Source organism: Pituophis catenifer, unplaced genomic scaffold (assembly GCF_029215685.1).
Source record: "Pituophis catenifer annectens isolate HBS135680 unplaced genomic scaffold, rPitCat1.0.hap2 SCAF_2, whole genome shotgun sequence".
Taxonomy (NCBI): domain Eukaryota; kingdom Metazoa; phylum Chordata; class Lepidosauria; order Squamata; family Colubridae; genus Pituophis; species Pituophis catenifer.
In genome coordinates, this window is record NW_027256882.1 from 73667398 (window position 1) to 73686763 (window position 19366).

The 19366-nt window shown below is 39.6% G+C and overlaps 1 protein-coding gene across 2 annotated transcripts in view; it reads left to right on the top strand.

Moving 5' to 3' along the window:
• ERC2 (ELKS/RAB6-interacting/CAST family member 2) overlaps nucleotides 1-19366 on the top strand; it is a 439008-nt gene that overhangs the window by 78043 nt on the left and 341599 nt on the right. For both annotated transcript variants that reach the window (XM_070933636.1, XM_070933637.1), the window contains exon 2: nucleotides 12185-12601. In XM_070933636.1, the coding sequence (XP_070789737.1) occupies nucleotides 12185-12601 (417 nt within the window). The remainder of the gene's footprint in view (nucleotides 1-12184; nucleotides 12602-19366) is intronic.

Sequence of the window (19366 nt, forward strand, 5' to 3'; positions counted from 1 at the left end):
ATCTTATTATATTTCTTTATTCATTTTATTAAAGTTCTAGAAAGTAGGCAATATATTTGCCAGACTCAAATATATTTTGAGCATTAATCTCAGGAAAGCAATAATATCAGAGAGAGCCTGATATTATTCTAAAAGGGCTTGCTAGATCAATTTTTCTTTCCAAGGAGATGCTAGACCAACTCTAGAATTAAGAAAAGCTGCAACTTTATATATGAACATATGGGCAGGGTAAATGCTTCCATCTCACTGTTCCACGAAAAGTTCAATTATGTATTTCCATTGTCTGCACACATTCACCTGTCTTTGCAAGATATGGATGCAATGCCATCGTGTGGCCAGAAATTAACTTGCAAGCGTTTCTTAGTCTACCAGTTATTTAAATCTCAACAATTAAGGAAGATTACAACAGAGGAAAAATACAGGGTTCAGAAGCGCTGTGAAGTTTGAGTCTTCTCCATTTGGATACTTAGCTTAATGTTGTTGTTTTTTATAACCTGAGATGTGGTTTTTTCAGTAATTAGTCCTCCCAATTCATCTGTTAATAATAATCTGTTTTATTATCCCAGGATGAAGCAGCTTCTCCAAATTATTATTTTCTTTGTTGGCATGTCCTGAAGATTGTCATGATTGTAGTCCTGAACTTCTCTATCTCCTCCTTCTCCCCATTTTTCTATTTCTAGCAGTATAAAGTGTCAGGCAATCTTTTCACAGACTTTGAATGGAAACTAGCTCTACCCTGCAATTACTTAGAGGTTGCCAGTCTAAATTGGAAGGCAAGTCTGGGCACAGAATCTTTGAGCATATGCAGTGTAGGATTTGACTCATTGAAACGAACCCAATTTAGCTGCAGTTGCAGACTGGTACATATTTAGTTTTGTTTGTACTTTGCCAGACTTTTGAGAGGGGGTTGCAGGGAGTAGGGTTGTTTTTGCTAAGTTGCTGTATTTACAAATTTTCTTCAAGAAAATGATTCCAGAGACCCACCTTATTAAAATTAGTCTGCTGTTCTTATCCATGATGAAAGAGTGATGTATACCTAGGATGCAACTTTAAGTGTAATTGGAAGTAAATTTATTTCAAGTAATAAGACTTATTTTTGTTTATATATAATAGTTGTATGTCATATAAGTTACACCTGGTATTTATTGCATTTGGAAATATTTAATAACATATTGGAAAGTACATATGTTCTTAGATGATGAAAATACTTTTTAAAAACCTCAGAGAGACAAATCCCTGTTGAGTATTCCATCCAAAGCAACACACAGAGAGTCTCTAGGATAAAATATAAATGCTATATAAAAACAAGTTACAAAACTTTTTAAAAAAATTAAATTTAAAAACTTTTAATTTTTAATTTAAGGTTAAAACTTTTAAAAAGAATTTTAAACTATAAAACTCTTTTATACAGGTCTGATTCCCAGTTACACTTCTTTCTTTCAAGTAGTCTAAGTCAGCAGTGGAATTCAATTTTTTTTACTACCAGTTCTGTAGGCGTGGCTGTGGGCGTGGCAGGGGAAGGATACTGCAAAATCTCCATTCCCTCCCCATTCCAGGGGAAGGATACTGCAAAATCTCCATTCCCACCCCACTCTGGGGTCAGCCAGAGGTGGTATTTGCCAGTTCTCCGAACTACTCAAAATTTCTGCTACCGGTTCTCCAGAACCTGTCAGAACCTGCTGAATAGCACCCCTGGTCTAAGTCCTTTCACCTTCTTGTCTTGACTTGTGATACGTTGCAGGGCTCAGGATCTTGTTTAAATCAAGCTCCTGATCAGCTTATCCAGTCTAAGTTGTGTGTCTCAGGGACATTCTCTTCAGGCAACTGAGGTTTATTAATATATTTATATATCAAACATCTTAACTGTCCATCTACCTCACAGAGGAGCTTTGGGCAGTATAGAATTTAATCAATACAATCAAACATTAAAACCAAATAATTTATTAAAAATGTAAAATAACATTATAAAATTGAAAGATATGGAGAGACCCAAGATGGGGAGACTAAGAGTTTTAATACAGGTACTTGTGGAGAGATTTCTAATGGGCCAACCAGTCCAATTGCTGTGTGGGCCTTGTGTGCCCCAGACAAGGCTACACAGCCAGGTTTTGACCCCTTTGTGGAAGGCCAGAAGATTGAGGACTTTTCACACCTGTGGGCAAGATGTTCCACAAAGCAGGGACAGTGGCAGAAAAGGCCCTCTTTTTTGATCTGCCAGGTGAAATTCTCTGACCAACAGGATCTGTAGCCTGACTTCCCTGCCTGAATGAGAGGGGTGGGCTGATGTGTTTGAGTGAAGCTGGTTTCATAGGTAACCTGGCCTATGCCATGTAGGATTTTATTGGTAATAATCAATACCTTGAATTGGGCCTGGAAGCAAACCAGAACTCTATTATTATTATTATTATTATTATTATTATTATTATTATTATTATTATTATTATTATTATTATTATTATTATTATTATTATTATTATTATTATTTTATTTCTATACTGACGGTGTACAGCCAAGATAAAACATTGCATATAAAATTTAAAAACAATTTAAAAAACAATTAAATAATTTCGGCCCAAGATATTAAAAACAACCCAATTAAAACCAAATTCAATTAAAACTGAGAGGATGGGATCAAGCCAGCCCAGCTAGATGGAATAGGTGTGTTTTCAGGGCCCGACGAAAAGTCCGGAGGTCTGATATCGTGCGTATCTCAGGGGGTAGGTCATTCCAGAGGGTGGGTGCTGCCACAGAGAAGGCTCTCCCCCTGGGGGTCGCCAGCCGACACTGTCTGGCCGACAGCACCCTGAAGAGGCCCTCTCTGTGCGAGCGAACCGGTCGGTGGGAGGCTATTGGTGGCAGAAGGCGGTCTCGCAGATAACCCGGCCCTAAGCCATGGAGCGCTTTAAAGGTGGTCACCAACACCTTGAAGCGCACCCGGAAGACCACAGGAAGCCAGTGCAGCTCACGCAGGAGAGGTGTCATATGTGAGTGCCCCGTCGCTCCCATAATCCCCGCGCGGCTGCATTCTGGACTAACTGTAGCCACCGGGTGCACCCCAAGGGGAGCCCCATGTAGAGAGCATTGCAGTAGTCCAGGCGGGAAGTGACGAGTGCTTGAGTGACTGTGCGTAGGGAGTCCCGATCCAGAAAGGGGTGCAACTGGTGTATCAGGCGAACCTGATAAAAAGCCCCCCTGGCCACGGCCGTCATGTGCTCTTCTAAAGACAGCCGTGGATCCAGGAGGACGCCTAAATTGCGAGCCCTCTCCGTGGGGGCCAGTGATTTGCCCCCAATAGCCAGCGATGGCACCAGCTGGCTATATCGGGACGCCGGAAGCCACAGCCACTCAGTCTTGGAAGGGTTGAGTCGGAGCCTGTTTCTCCCATCCAGGCCCGCACGGCCTCCAGACACTGGCACATCACTTCAAGGGCATCGTTGGGGTGGCCTGGGGTGGAGATGTACAGCTGAGTATCATCAGCGTACTGATGGAACTCCACCCCAAAGCCACGGATGATCTCACCCAGCGGCTTTACATAAATGTTGAACAGAAGGGGCGAGAGGACCCACCCTTGTGGCACCCCACACGCAAGTGCCTCGGGGTCGACCGCTGCCCCCCTGTCAACACAGATTGCGACCAATCAGAGAGGTAGGAGGAGAACCACCGCAGAACGGTGCCCCCCACCCCCAGCCCCTTCAACCGGTGCAACATGATACCATGGTCGATGGTATCAAAAGCCGCTGAGAGATCTAACAGGACCAAGATAGAGGAGCAACCCCTTTCCCCCGGAGCCCTCCAGAGATCATCCACCAACGCGACCAATGCCGTTTCCGTGCTGTACCCAGGTTGGAAGCTGGACTGGAGTGGGTCTAGATAGACAGCTTCATCCAGGTACCGGGGAAGCTGCCGTGCTACCACACTCTCAACAACCTTCGCAGCAAAGCGAAGGTTGGAGACTGGACGATAGTTAGCCAATACAGCCGGATCCAGAGAGGGCTTCTTGAGGAGGGGCCTCACTACCGCTTCTTTCAAAGCAGCCGGCAGACCCCCTCACTCAAAGAAACGTTAACAATCCTCTGGAGCCAGCCTCGTGTAACCTCCCGGGAAGCCAGTACCAACCAGGAGGGACACGGGTCCAATAAACATGTGGTCGCATTCAGCCATCCCAGGATCCTGTCCATGTCCTCGGGAGCCACAGGATCGAACTCCTCCCAGATAACACTCTCAAGACTTGCCTCAGTCATCCCGTCCGGACTTACCCAGTCAGAGGCCAGGCCTTCCCGAATCTGAGCGATCTTGTCATACAGATACTGCACAAAATCCTCAGCTTGACCCTGCAAGGGATCATCCCGCGCTTCCAGATGGAGGAGGGAGCGGGTCACCCTAAACAGGGCGGCTGGGCGATTATCTGATGACGTGATAAGAGCGGCAAAATAACTAGATTTCACCGCTTTTATCGCCACTAGGTAGGTCTTAATATGAGACCTCACCAGTGTTCGGTCGGATTCAGAATGGCTGGTCCTCCAACTACTCTCCAGGCATTTTTTCCGGCGCTTCAACTCCCTCAGCTCCTCGGAGAACCAAGGAGCTAGGTGAGTTCAGTGCCGGGTCAGAGGCCGCAAAGGCATAACGTGGTCCAAAGCCCCGGTGGCCGCACTATCCCAGGCGGCCACCAGGTCATCAGCCGAGTCGTGAGCCAGAGTCTCAGGAAATGGCCCAAGCTCCAACTGGAACCTATCAGGATCCATCAAGCGCCTGGGGCGGAACCACCTGGTTGGCTCCGCCTCCCTGCAGCGGGATGTAGCGATTAGAAAGTCCAGTCGAAGGAGCGAGTGGTCAGACCATGACAGGGGTCGATGACTATATCCCCTGTATCAAGGCCACTCGACCACTGACCAGAGACAAAAACTAAGTCCAGAGTGTGTCCACCCGTGTGAGTAGGGTCATGAATTAACTGAGTAAGGTCCATGGCCTTCATGGAAACCATGAACTCTCGAGCCACCTCAGATGTTTCGCCGACAGATGGCAGGTTGAAATCCCCCATGACTAGAAGTCTGGGGGTACCAACCGCCACCTCAGCTATGACATTGAGCAGCTCGAGCAGGGCCGTTGCCACGCGGCAGGGAGCCAGGTACGTGATCAACAAGCCCATCTGTACTCCACGACCCCATTTCACAAAAAGGGACTCACATCCGGCTATCTGTGGAACAGTGGTCTCCCTCGGATCAAGACTTTCCTTTATAATAACCGCCACCCCCCCGCCCCTGCCCTGAGCTCTCGGCTGATGGAATGCTCGGAAACCTGGTGGGCACATATTCAATGCAGTTCACGGAGCAGAGATTTTATATGTGCCCTTCTTTGGGCTCCCAGTATAGCTTCTCTGGCCACATTCTGCACCAATTGAAACTTCCACATACTTTTCAAGGGTAGGTTCAGTCCGATCTTCTGAACTTGAGGACCGAGATGAATCCCTAACAATAGTTCATAGTGAAGATACAAATATGTTACTTGAATGTAAAATTTAAATCAAATTGTTTCAAAAGCTATTTGTATTATACAGAGCCTCCTGGATTGGTGTAGTGGTTAAGGCACCAGACTAGAAACCAGGACACAGTGAGTTTTAGTCCTACCTTAGGCATGAAGCTAACTGGTGACACTGGACCAGTCACTTTCTTTCAGCCGTACAAAACAGGCAATGGCAATCCATTTCTGAAAAATCTTGCCAAGAAAACTGCAGGGACTGGTCCAGGCCATGAGTTAAAAAAAAGCAAAACTGACTTAAAGACACACATCACAAACACACACACACACACACATGTTGGATACATGTATAACAGGATAAAAGAGTACTGTGAAAGACTGGAAATATAGTAGTTCCTGGAACTAAACTGGGGTGACAGAAGGGATGCCTTTTTAGCACTTCCAATGCAAGTGGAAAGCTCACCCCAATAAGAAAAAGTGGTTATAACACTTTTTGTCCAAATGTGCAGGTTTCTTTCTAAAAGAGAATAAAAAGGGTGAGAAGTGTTTCAAGATCTATGTTTAACAAGAAGGGAGGGAGAGAGGGAGGGAGAGGGAGAGGGAAAGGGAGAGAGAGAGATTTCTCAGATACAACATGGCTTTTTTGCCTTTTGCTTCTGCTTTTTCCAGTATTGTTTCATGGAGAGGAAGAAACCATGCTTGCTGAAAAATCCCTTATTTTGCAGCTGGGACACAGAATAGAATAGAATAGAATTCTTTACTGGCCAAGTGTGATTGGGCACACAAGGAACTTGTCTTTGGTGCATATGCTCTCTGTGTACATAAAAGAAAAGATGCATTCGTCAAGAATCATAAGGTACAACACTTAATGATAGTCATAGGATACAAATAAGCAATCAAATCATATTAGGAAACAGTCAATATAAATAATAAATTGTATATAAATCATAAATAAATTGTAGCTGTGTGATAGTGGTGAATATCTGTAGCTCGAAGATAGGATGAGGGTGGAGATTTGTTCTCCGAGTTTATGGGTTGGTTTCCAAACATTTCGTTATCAGGCTAGGTAACATTTTCTGAGGAATTTACCAATGCTGACATTCTCTAAATTCTGCTGAAGATATTACTTAGCCTGGTAATGAAATATTTGGAAACCAACCCACAAGTTTGGAGAATGAACATCCACCCTCAACAAGAGCTGTTTTCAGTTATATGGCAAAGAAGGAAATGACTATACTGGTTTTGCATATTATGTTATTGATCTTGCAGGGAGATCTCTTAGAAATCTGATAGATACATATGTTGCCTGGAAGAAAGAAAGTCTCTCCCTCCTCTCTCTCTCTCTCTCCCTCCCTCCCTCCCTCCCTCCCCCCCCCCCTCTCTCTCTCTCTCTGTGTGTGTGTGTGTGTGTATGTGTGTGTGTGTAATTCATTTACAAAGGAAAAGAGAAACCCTATTGTAGTAGAATGCAAACACAATGTCTCAAGTTCAAAAATAACTAAACAGTTACAAAATTAAGCAAAGGCTGAAGTAGTATGATCAGGTCTTGGCAGCTTTGTTGTAAGAAATATCCGAGAAGTCCTTGGAGGAGATTCAAAGGAATTATTTTACCGAAAAAGAGGTAAAAAAGAAAATAAAATGATCTGTTTAGTCTAACCGAAAATATATGATGAGTGGGAAATTCTTGTATACAGTTGCCAATAAAAAAAAGTATTAATGAACAGGCGAAACATCAGTGAAATAAACAGTAACTACTTTGAAGTGTATTCCTAGCATCCTGGGATTAACTGAGACTATGAAATCTTCATTTGCCAGGACCTGTTGGCGCTACCGTAAAATTGCTGTTTTGTAATGAGCTGTAAGTAGAATTATAGCCCTGTTTCTCTATTTTCCTGCAAAAGCGGATCTTTAGATTGACAAGAGAGCCAGGTGAATGTGGTGGTTAAGGCATCAGATTAGAAACTGGGAGACTGTGAATACTAATCCTGCATTGGGCACCAAGAGAATATCACACATGAATAGAAGCAAAAAGAAAAAGAAAAAAGGAAAGAAAAGAAAAGAAAAGAAAAGAAAAGAAAAGAAAAGAAAAGAAAAGAAAAGAAAAAAGGCTTACTTACACTTTCCTGCAGCCATGCTTTAGTTTCCGGGCCTTTAATCATCCTAGTTGCTCTTCTCCACACTTTTTCCATCTCTAAAATTAATTTAGCCCCCTCCCCTTTTCATATATGTGCACAAAGCATTGCTTGAATAATTACTCTTGTAAATATACATATACCCAAAGAAATTTGAGGGCATATAGGTAACGTAGGCTAACATAAACCTTCCAGCATTTGCTTGAGAAAGACCCATTGAGTTCTATGGTTCTTAATCCAAATAGGTTTGCTGAGCATGAGCAGTGCTGTTCATCCAGCATGCTATCCTCTTTTCTCTGCCATCCCTCTCCATGTATTAAGGTGCTTCAGTGGAGAGCCTCTTTGTCCATCAACCTCCTTTTGAGTCCTGATTTGCACAGAAATTTTCCATGGATGGAGGGATCTCTCCACGAAATGAACCTCTAAATGAGAAAAGTTGAGAAGTGGGAGGTAAAGTCAGTATTCTTCAACTCAACTGCTTGAAACAACCCATTCAATGATTTCTTCATCTTATTTCATCTTTCATCTTTGCAAAAGTCAGAAGGTGTGGGATTAGGGATCTACCTCCCTGTCCCTCTTGAAATGAAGTAGCTTTTTTGTCTCTGTTGTCTTCTTCAGTGTTCTGCCCCAGCTACGTGTCCCAAGAAGTGTAGCACACACACACAGCTCCAAAAACTCTGTTTAATACAAACAGACCACTTTCAAAATGCAGGCTTTAAGGACAAATGTCCTTATCAACCTGCTATGAATTACAGAGATTAAACAAAGTCTGACAAGGGTTGGCAATCAGCCCAGAAACCAAGTTGTAACAAAAAACTCACTCTCAAAATGCTCTGCGTAGGACCAAGTGTTGTTTCCAGCAATCATTGCTATCTGTGAGCGAACCTAAATAGGCTAAGGGAGTGGCCAATTAGCCCCAAGACTTACTCTCAAGGAGACCTCCTTCTGAGTAGCCATTCCTGCCTTTTGGCAGCCCTACGTGCTCAAGCATTGAGAAGAAGCTCCTCCACTTCACTCTCTTCACTTGAAGGAGCCTCTGGAGTTTCTGAAGGCCCTGGCTGAGTCTCTGCCTCTGGCACCACATCCTCTTCAGCCTCCTCGCTGTCTGACTCGAGCACCAGCTGCACAGGCTGCTGGCGCGACACCATACCAGCCTCCTCGTCATCGGGATCAGCCACAATCCGCACAGGCTGCTGGAGGGCCACAACATTCAGCTACTTACTTTTATTGTTCATACTCATCATGCTGTTACTGAATTTAACAGTGAAGTTAAAACACACTTCCTCCACTTCACCGCTAATTTGGGAGCAAGGGTGAAATGCTACCGGTTCGGGCTGGTTTGCCCGAACCGGTAGTAAAAAATGCTTTAAAAAGTTTAAAAAAAAAAAAAACTTTCGACGATCGTGCGTCGCTCAGCTGATCTTCGGATTTTTTTTTTGAACTTTTCAAGCATTTTTTTACTACTGGTTCTCCGGATCCGGTAGTTAAAAATGCTTTAAAAAGTAAAAAAAAAAAACAAAACAAAACAAAAAACAGAAAATCCAAACGTGCATGTTTTGTGCAGACTGCACATGTGTGCGTGGCACACATCTGGCACGCATTGCACAGCACACATCTGGCGCTCACCACGCATGCGCGAGCAACGAACTGGTGGCAACTGGCGGAGGCTTTCACCACTGTTTGGAAGAACATCCACCCTCTCCATAATTATTTTGAATAAATGTAACAGTTGCATGTACACCCATATATTTTTCTAGAAAGGATTTATGTGTGTGCTGGTATGTAGGGATAAAAAAAATGAGCATCTATATGCATGGATATCTAAGCTAAGAATGAAGCTTATGTATATAGATACTGTGTGCTAGGAATGGCGGTGGTGGGAAATAAATGTGTAAATGAGGAAGGAAATGTGTTACTAAAAGAGTGGAAAATGTAAGTTTGAAGGAATGATTTTGTACATTGCAATCAAAGCCTGCATCTGCCTAATTTTTACATTTAACATTTAAAAAATTTAATGGTTCCATTTTTGCTTGTATGATGTTGTAAGCCACCCAGAATCTTCTGACAGTAATATGGGTGGCATATAAATTTAATAAATAAATACTGTAAATAAATTTACTAGCTTCCCCCCAACCTGGAATGTTAATGAATAAGAACTAACACAGGCAAGAAAAATAAATCCATTCTAGAATTTCCTGATAGTGGAAACAATTATCAACAGGAAGGCTTATCTCTAGAAGTTATGACGTTCCATCATTTGAGGTTTTTAAGAAAAGATTTAACAAGCATTTGTCTGGAATGATACAGGTTCTCCTGCTTGAACAGGGGATTGGACTAGAAGACCTCCAAGGTTCCTTCCAACACTATTACTCTATGTTCTATGTTCTTATATTCATCATCTCAGTCAAATGACATCTGTTTTTCTTGAAATAGGCCTTTTTGTGACTAGTAGCATCAATTATTTTGGAATTGGATACCTGGAAACCATGTTGCATCATTTAATATCTGCATAAGTATGCTCAGTCTCATCCTAAGGATCTTTGTTTATGTGTGGAGGGGGACAGAAAAACAAACCATCTTGATGGGAGGAATGTACACTTCTTTGAGAGACTCCTCAGATTGGTTTAGAATTTTTTTCAACCTAGGTTAATAGTGTAAAACAGAATGCAGTACATTCTGGAAATGGAATTCTGTTAGTAATTTTGTTTATAATTGTGTTCTGTCATTTAACTGGATGATGGCTGGGAGGCAGAGAGGATGTTCCTTTTATTTCTGCTGTACTTGCCATATTTTTCTTAATAACAGAAAGATTTTATGTAATTGCCAGCTGGCTTTGGGAATTGATTAACTAACAGCAGACATTAATCTTTAAACAAATTAACAGTAACTTTGGTTTGAGATGCAATTTTTATCGTCAGTGTTTAGCAATAAGCTATAATAGAACTGCATGAGTTTTGGGATCTTCCATAGTGTAAGCTGGGACTAGTATATATTCAGTAGATGACAATAAACACATATACACATTTTTCAAAGCTACACTTCAACATGTAAAGCCTGATCATACAATCTAATTTGTATAATCAATTCTTAAACATGAATGTTAATTTTAAACAGTAAGTACTGTTTAAGTAAGTAAAATACAATCTAAAACTCAAAGTCTAGAAACAACTAACATGAAAATAAATCCTGTTTATAATTAATATTCAGTGTTCATATGCCAGTGCTTAATATGATTATGTGACATGCCGGCTCTTTGGAAGAATATTCAACCCAACACATGTATTTTGAGATGATAATGTACTGTTGTAGGAGCAAATATCAAATTGAACTTAATATGGATGAAGATTGGTATCAAGAGTAAATAATTTGGTCAATCCATGAATTATAACTCAAATTCAAAGTTGCAATTCTGGATCCTAAAAGTGTCTTGTGCACAATATGCTTCATGGAAAAGCAAAATAAAATTCAAAGACATCTTGTCCCCTGTAAATGGGGCATTTGTGGGGTGGGATAAAAGTGAAGATGGCAGTCGTAACTCTGTAGTTGAAAGCTCTGCTTTTCTTTATGGGAGAGGTCTTCAGATGTGCAGTCACACCCCCATCTTGACTTTTCTGATTCCCCATCCCCACACATGCCTCTGTCTGTTACAAATTGTCGCAGTTAGACAAATCAGGAAAGATGATTACAGATTTATCCATTAGTATTGTCAAGGGCATGTGCAGAATACTGCTGGAGATAATTTTTGAATCATCAAAGTTGGAGACTTTGAATCCAACTCAACTTCTTTTGGTCCTGTGTGCAAAACTGCATTTTTGATTGCATGAAGGGGTGGGTGCATGTGCTAATATTATGGAATTGTAATGCTACTGCATAAGCTGATACTGTTTTTATTTTCTGCTGGGGATGCTTTAAGTGAGCTTTAGTTCTTTTGGTTGAATCGCTTTTGCTTGCATTTAAACTTTATGTTGATTTTGCTTCATTTTTTTTTCCATTTCTCATGCTGTTCAGGTTTTGGATGCCAGGAAAACAAAGGTTTGTTCACTTTTTGCAATCAGTTTTGTTTGCAAAATGTAGCATTTCTTAATGTGTGGTTTTTGATATGCTTATCTCAGTAGCTGCAACAATCCTGCTTAATAAAGTGGCTCATAGCTTTCATTAGCAACTTCATTTAACAGTTCAACTCCTTTACTTTCATACGGCGTGATTAGCACTAATCACTTGCACAGCTGCACTGTATGAAAATGTCTAAGCTTCTCTTCCCTCCTACACCCCAACCAAACCTGATTTCTAAGGCTTTTTAGATACAGTGTTTGGTTATGGAATGCCAGTCTTTAACATTTACATTTTTAACACTGTTCTTTTCACCTCCTTGTCATAAGGTTTGTGGTTCACTCTGGGTAGTATGTGTAATTTGTACTGTTTGTGTTTTTCATTCATCTCTCTATGGTTTCTAACTGCAGCCAAGAAGCATCATAACAAATACTATCACTCTCATGTGTAGATTCTCACCAGAAATTTTACTAATGTTTGGAATGTTAAGTAAAGGTTACTTAGAAGTTTCTTTTTCATTGCAGCATCTTCAGTTAACAATTCAGGCGCTCCAAGATGAACTTCGAACCCAGAGAGACCTTAATCATCTCCTTCAGCAAGAAAGTGGCAACCGAGGGGCTGAGCATTTTACGATTGAACTGACAGAGGAGAATTTCCGAAGACTTCAAGCTGAGCATGATAGACAGGCAAAAGAGTTGTTTCTCTTGAGAAAAACCTTGGAAGAAATGGAGCTGAGAATAGAAACCCAAAAGCAGACACTGAATGCCAGAGATGAATCCATCAAGAAGCTTCTAGAAATGCTGCAAAGCAAAGGGCTGCCATCCAAAGGAATGGATGATGAAAACGAAAGAACTCGAAGGATGGCAGAAGCGGAATCTCAGGTTAATCATTTAGAAGTGATCTTAGACCAGAAAGAGAAGGAAAACATCCATCTTAGAGAGGTAAGGAAACCATGCTCATTTTGAACAGAATTCAGCTGCGGTTTTTGCAGAGTCTAAAAAACAAATGGAAACAGGATGGTTGCAATCTTACTTTCTGTAATAGTTTTATAAGTGGTCTTCCTCTCCAATCCACTTCCCAAGTGGCAAGTAGAATGTAAACATTTGAAAGTGATCCCCGTGCTTCGCCAATGCCATTTTAAACTTCTGGCTAGCAGTTCTGTGGAACTTAACTGTAAACTATTATACTTTATATGAGTGATGTTTATCTTGGGGAGTGGGTGTCTCTGCATGTCATAGTACACTCCTTTCCTCACACAGGGCCTACCAGTCATTCAGTAAAGTTTATGCAAAGCAGCCAGCAGTAGAGCTGAATTCTGGATCCTTGTCATGTTAATTGAATGTTGCATCTTACATTTATTGAAGGGAGAATTTTTGGCTCTTTTCTACTACTTGGGAAGGTGATTTTGCATTTCTGTAAAACAGCTTTTCTATGCAAGACTTAATACTGTTTTTACTGTATTACTGTATAAACATTGGTCTTGCTTAAGGGTCTGCTGCTGATTTTTGATAGTACAACAAAGAAGAATCTAAAGATCATCAAAAAGTGGTTGGGCTGAATAAAAACTGTTGATCATGGGTTAAACTTGGGCCCAACTGGATTAAGAAGGTCTAAGAAGAATATTCTCACTTTCACACATGGTTCCTCTTCCAGCTAGGATGTGCCATATTGAAGCATACATACAACCCTTAACTCATGAGTGTCCAACTTTTCAGCTTGTCTGGGATGCACTGAGTGAAGAAAAATTGGATTGCATATAAAATATATATTATAGTTAAGGTATATAAATTACAAATTTCCTTTAAAAAGTTATGATTTTGTGGGGCCACATTAGTAGCTGTCCAAGGCCTCATGAGGCCCGCAGGCCATGGCTTGGGCATGCCTGCCTTAACTGGCCTTGGATCCAATTTTTAATCTGACAATTCCTATGCTAACGTGCTTAATTCTTAGAATTCTAATTTCCTAAAACTATTTTTATAGGAAGAGTTAATCTTGATTAAATCATAAAGCAATTGTACAGATTACAGCACAGCATCATTCTTTGCAGCATGTTTTGCAGTGAAGTTTTTGAGGTATATTTGATGCAAATAATAAACATTGGCACCATTTTTGTAAAAATGTGGGTTTTAGGGAAAATATATAGCTGCCAGCTTTAATGGAGCAAAAGCTTACTAAGAGTTAATCAGATGTGATAGTGAAGAAGAGATGCCAAAAGAAGGTAACTCCTAGCTACTGGAATTCTGTCTCAGTTGTCCAAGCTGCATATTTCATGCCAAAACAAGAGATGAACACGAAGCTTTCAGGCTAATATAGCACATTTCATTCCTTATGTTACACAGAGATGGGCCAATACTTCTGTCAGTCTTTTTCTAGCTTTGGGGCCATTTTTACTCAATTTTGCCTTCTGCAGCTTATTACTGCAGCTTGATTGGATGTGAATCTATACAAGTGATCTCAGACAATGTACAATAAAGTCACTATGGATTGTACTTTTCTTTTCTTTTTCTCTGTTTATGTCAGCTAATGAGGAGACATTGAAATGCATGTATATGGGATAGTAAGACTTTATCAGAATACAATGGTCAATTTTGCATACTTATTAGGAAATTGCAATAAAAATATTAGATTTACTATTAAAGTTTCCAGTTGTCTTCACAATGCTTTTTAACTTTAATAGGATTCCTCTGTGATTAAGCTGTGTGATAAAACATAGAATAAGCAATGTTTTTTGGGAAACATTTAAAATCTTCCTTTATTCAGAGCAAAAAGTAATCACACTGCATGAGGCCCATTTTGATGTTTCCAAATAAATGCATGTAGTTGAATTTCTTGGTGTGCAAGCTGACACCTCTGAGAAGAATGAAGTGAAATGGAATGCTTTCTGTTTAAGAAATACTTATTCCTTTCATGAAGACAGATAGTTGCAGAAATTGTCTCCAAATGTAGTTATTGAAGGTAGTTTTTATAATCCCTGAACAAATTTTAATAGTGGAAGTGTTCTTGTTCGAATGGCAGCTTTCATTGCAATATATTTTTACACTGCCTGACTATGAGCAAAGGTTATTTACAAATGCCTTCTGTTATTGTGCTTTGTATAAGTTAAACAGATACTTAATAATATACATTATATTCATATTATTAACTATATGCATTATAAGAGCCGAGGTGGCGCCGTGGTTAGAGTGCAGTACTGCAGCTACTTCAGCTGACTGCTAGTTTAGCAGATCAGCGGATCAAATCACACTGGCTCAAGGTTGAATCAGCCTTCCATCCTTCCGAGGTGGGTAAAATGAGGACCTAGATTGTTGGGGGCAATATGCTATTCAATATACTGCCTTTGGTGTAAGCCGCCCAGAGTCTTCAGAGAGTGGGCGGCATAGAAATATGACAAATAAATAAATAAATAAATAAATAAATAAATAAATAAATAAGAGGCATGCTTAATGATATGAGCCAATAGTGTGCTGTAGTTGCCAAAAAAGTCAACACAGTCCTAGGCTGCATTAACAAAGGGATAGAATCAAGATCACATGAAGTGTTAATACCACTTTATAATGCCTTGGTAATACCACAGTTGGAATACTGCATCCAATTTTGGTTGCCACAATGTAAAAAAGATGTTGAGACTCTAGAAAGAGTACAGAGAAGAGCAACAAAGATGATTAGGGAACAGGAGACTAAAACATACAAAGAACGGTTGCTAGGTTTGGGTATGTTTAGTTCAATGAAAAGAATGATGACTAGGGGTGACATGATAGCAGTCTTCCAATACTACTTTGTGGGGTTGTCACAAAGAAGATGGAGTCAACCTATTCTTCAAAGCACCTGAAGACAGAACAAGAAGCAATAGAAGGAAATTAATCAAGGAGAGAATCAACCTAGAATTAAGGAGAAATTTCCTGACAGAACAATCGATCAGTGGAACATCTAAGCTGACTTTGTATAAAAAAGAACACCGCTTGGGCCCCCCCCCAAAGCCCTACTAAGCAGGTATATACAAAAGTATGAAGGCTATTGCTTAACAAATTGTAAGCTGTCCTGAGTCTCTGGAAAAGGGCGGCATATAAATCGAACCAATAAATAAATAAATAAATAAATAAATCTTGCCTCAAGAAATCGTGGGCACTCCATCACTGGAGGTTTTTAAGAAGAGACTGGACAGTCACTTGTCTGAGATAGTATAGGTTCTCTTGCTTGAGTAGGGCGCTAGACTAGAAGACCTCCAAGGTTCCTTCCAGCTCTATTCTATTCTAAAAAAATGTGTTGGGTATAGGGTTTCCTACCTGAGCAAGGGCTTGGACTAGACGACCTTCAAGATCCCTTCCAACTCTGTTATTCTGGATACACTCAAGTATTTAACTTTTTCCCAAAATGAGTAGAACATGTTTAGTCCTTTGAAAATAAAATAACAAAAGAACAAGGAAAGTTTACACAGGATTAGCAATGAGCTATTTCAAAGCCAGGATTCCCAAACTTTCTCTTATAGATCAATGGATCCAAATAGAATTAGATTTGGAGTAACCAGAAACCGCAGCATTAGTATTCTTATAATCTCTGTAAAATCTCTTAACGAAGTTTACACTAACTGTATAATTTAGGGAGAAAATGTGTCAACACCTGGACAGTAATTTTTTCACTCTTCTTAAAATGTTTACTTTCCAAGTCCTCAGAGCAATTCAGAGCATAGGCCAAAGCCTTTGTAAAGTTCTAGTTGTTACTGGACACCTTGCATCTGTTCCAGATATACTACATGTAATCCTCATTTAACATTGACTTGCTCAACAACTGTCCAAAGTTACAATGATGCCAAATAAGGCATACTCATGACTGGTCCTTTTAGCTGTGGCTGTTAATCATGTGTCACTTAATCATGATCTGAGCATTTGGCAAGTGGCTTGCAATGATGATGCCACAGTGTTCTGCAGTACCACAACTGCCATTTGTGACTTTCCCTGCCAGCTTCTGACAAGCAAAGTCAATGGGGAGCTGGCAGGAGGTTGCATATTGTTGTGGAGGTTAATAAATCAATAAACCGTGAACCTCTATCTCTATGAAACTCTACTTAAACAAATGAGCCTCTGAAGCAGCCTACAGCAAATGTTTTTATTTACACAATAAAAACATAATAATATATATATACAATTAATAAACATCACTAAGTTACTATTATAAATTATACTGTCAGCTATCTATCTATATACACATCTATTCTCTCTAAGCTATGCTATCTATGAATATTCTTCCTCAGAAGAAATACCACTTTATACCACAGAACTGCTCTTCTAACGGACTTCCAGACTGCTCAGTTATCTAAAGGAAGATCCTAGAATACAATACAATACTAGACAGAAGATCAAACTGAACAGCAAGGTGAAGAGCAAACTGAACACCAAACTGAAGAGCAAAGATTTCTGTTAAGAATCTCCTTTTATATTTCTAACTGTGACAGTTAGAGGAGGGCCCTGGAGATTCAAACATATTAGCTGCCCTCTGATTGGCCCACACATCTGTACATTCCAAAAGCCATTAATAGGCACAGCTATAGAGAAATAATTTTTCTCTAACACATATGTTGAACATGTGAATGCAAGGCACTGTGACTGTGAGGGATTCACCAAACAATGGCCATTAGGACAGCTAGCTCTGTTGTTGTAAATGGTGCAGTGATATGATATTGCACATTATGAATATATCGCTTAGCGACAGATTCCTGGCTCCAATTACCCTTGGTAAGCATGGGTTATTAGTAAAGAGAAAATGTAGGCAGAAGAACCTACATTGGTTTTAAATTATGTAAATTAAAGTTTATTTACTTATTTTATTAAATAAATGACTGGGTGTTTCACAAAGAAAAACATATTCATCTAAAATTGCACTTTGAGCAACTTGTAGACTTTTGTATTTGGGCAACATTTGTGATTAAAGGCAGCTTTTCCAATGTTTATAACAAGTTATTTTTTGTATCCATTTTTTCAAACTGCTTTAAAGGAATTTGGGGGTGTGATTTATGACTTGAATAGATGACATTGTAATGCCCCCCATAGCAAACTGCTCTCAGAAGTCAGCACTGCCAATATACAGAAAATTGGAGGCTACAGTATTTTGACCCAAAATGGGAAAGGTGCTCTAAAATAAAGTTTAAAATCACTTCATAAATAACATCGTACTCTTACATAGACAATGTATTAATCATGCTGTTTCAACTTTATGATGGAGCCAGTGTGGGCTTATACTTCACCTCAGATTTCCATATTTGTGTACAGTAAATTATATTCTATAACTATATTTTATATTATATTTAATAATATAAAAATACATTTAATTAACTTTCCTGTTTCAAAATAAAGGATTCCTGACTTTTATTCTCAAATTTTGTCACACATCTGTCTGATGTGATAAAAAAAATAATTCTTTTTTAATCATGTGGAAATCTAGCACAGATGGTTATTATTACTCTTTCTTAAATGTAGTGACCTCACATGCTTTACTCTAAGTACCTTAAGGATTAAATATATATAAATTATTACTGCTGTTAAAATCTTGCCTTTAGTTGATAAATCTCTAATAAAGTGTAAAGTTCCACTAAGTGTTTTATGTATACATATACCGATACTCTCACAAACCGAGTATACATTTAATGCATTTTCCCTAAAACAGAATATGATGTCATTATTATGTGCAGTTTTTAACCCAGGCTTCTATCAAAGTTGTTTTGTTAAACTGAAAAATAGGGTGGTGATGTATGTAAGTGTATAATTATACAAGTACCCGTTTCAAATGCTGGACAACTTAAACCAGAGAAAACTTTGCTTCTCTCTCTGCAAATAACCAACTGAAAGGATGAGGACTGATAATAGAACTTGAACTGCTGACATGAATTATTTATGGCAAAGTTTTTAGAACTTATTCACGGAGTAACATTTCTTCTGTAAAACAGATGCTTTGCAAACATTTGTGTTTATTGTAAATGCCTTTCATTGGAGCCAGTTATAATTTACTAAGGAAACCTTTTATCAACCCCAAGCATTTCTTTCTCCATCCCTTTGAGAAGTTAGTTATACAGATTAGCAACCATTCCAACACCAGCCTCTTTATTAGGTTCATTTTGACTTATTTTAGACAAGCTCACAAACTGTGAATTGTGCTTGAATATATGCAGATATGGTATAAATATAACTGCATGAGCTCAATATATGGGTATGTAACATTTCTCTCTTTGTGTATACATGTGTTCATGCATGCTATGAATACCATCCTATCAAAAAGGCGATTGTATTTTATTAAAATTCTGTGTATAAATTAAAATACAATATTTTGGACCGAATTCGTAGGTGTGGAGTAGGACGCTTTCATAATCTTGGCACAGACCCCAGACAGGAAAACATAGATTCACTCCAATTATATTCCTGAAAACAGTAATTATATTTAAGGCTGGCTGAAGGCGTTTTTGCTGCCTCAAGCACTACCACAGCCAAAATATTAGGCGCAAAGGCAGGACAAGCTTTTTTTGCTACCTGAAGCACAGCATGTCACAAGTACTTTTCTCTTGGCTCTTTAATTTACTTACTTGTAAGTAAGTTTCCATAATCAACTGAAAATGTACTATGCCTTTATAACAAATGGTGGATGAGGGTGGGGCTGATGTAGAAAATAATATCCAATAGTCTTCATATTTAGACTGCCTTAATTTTCTGCCCAGCTACAGA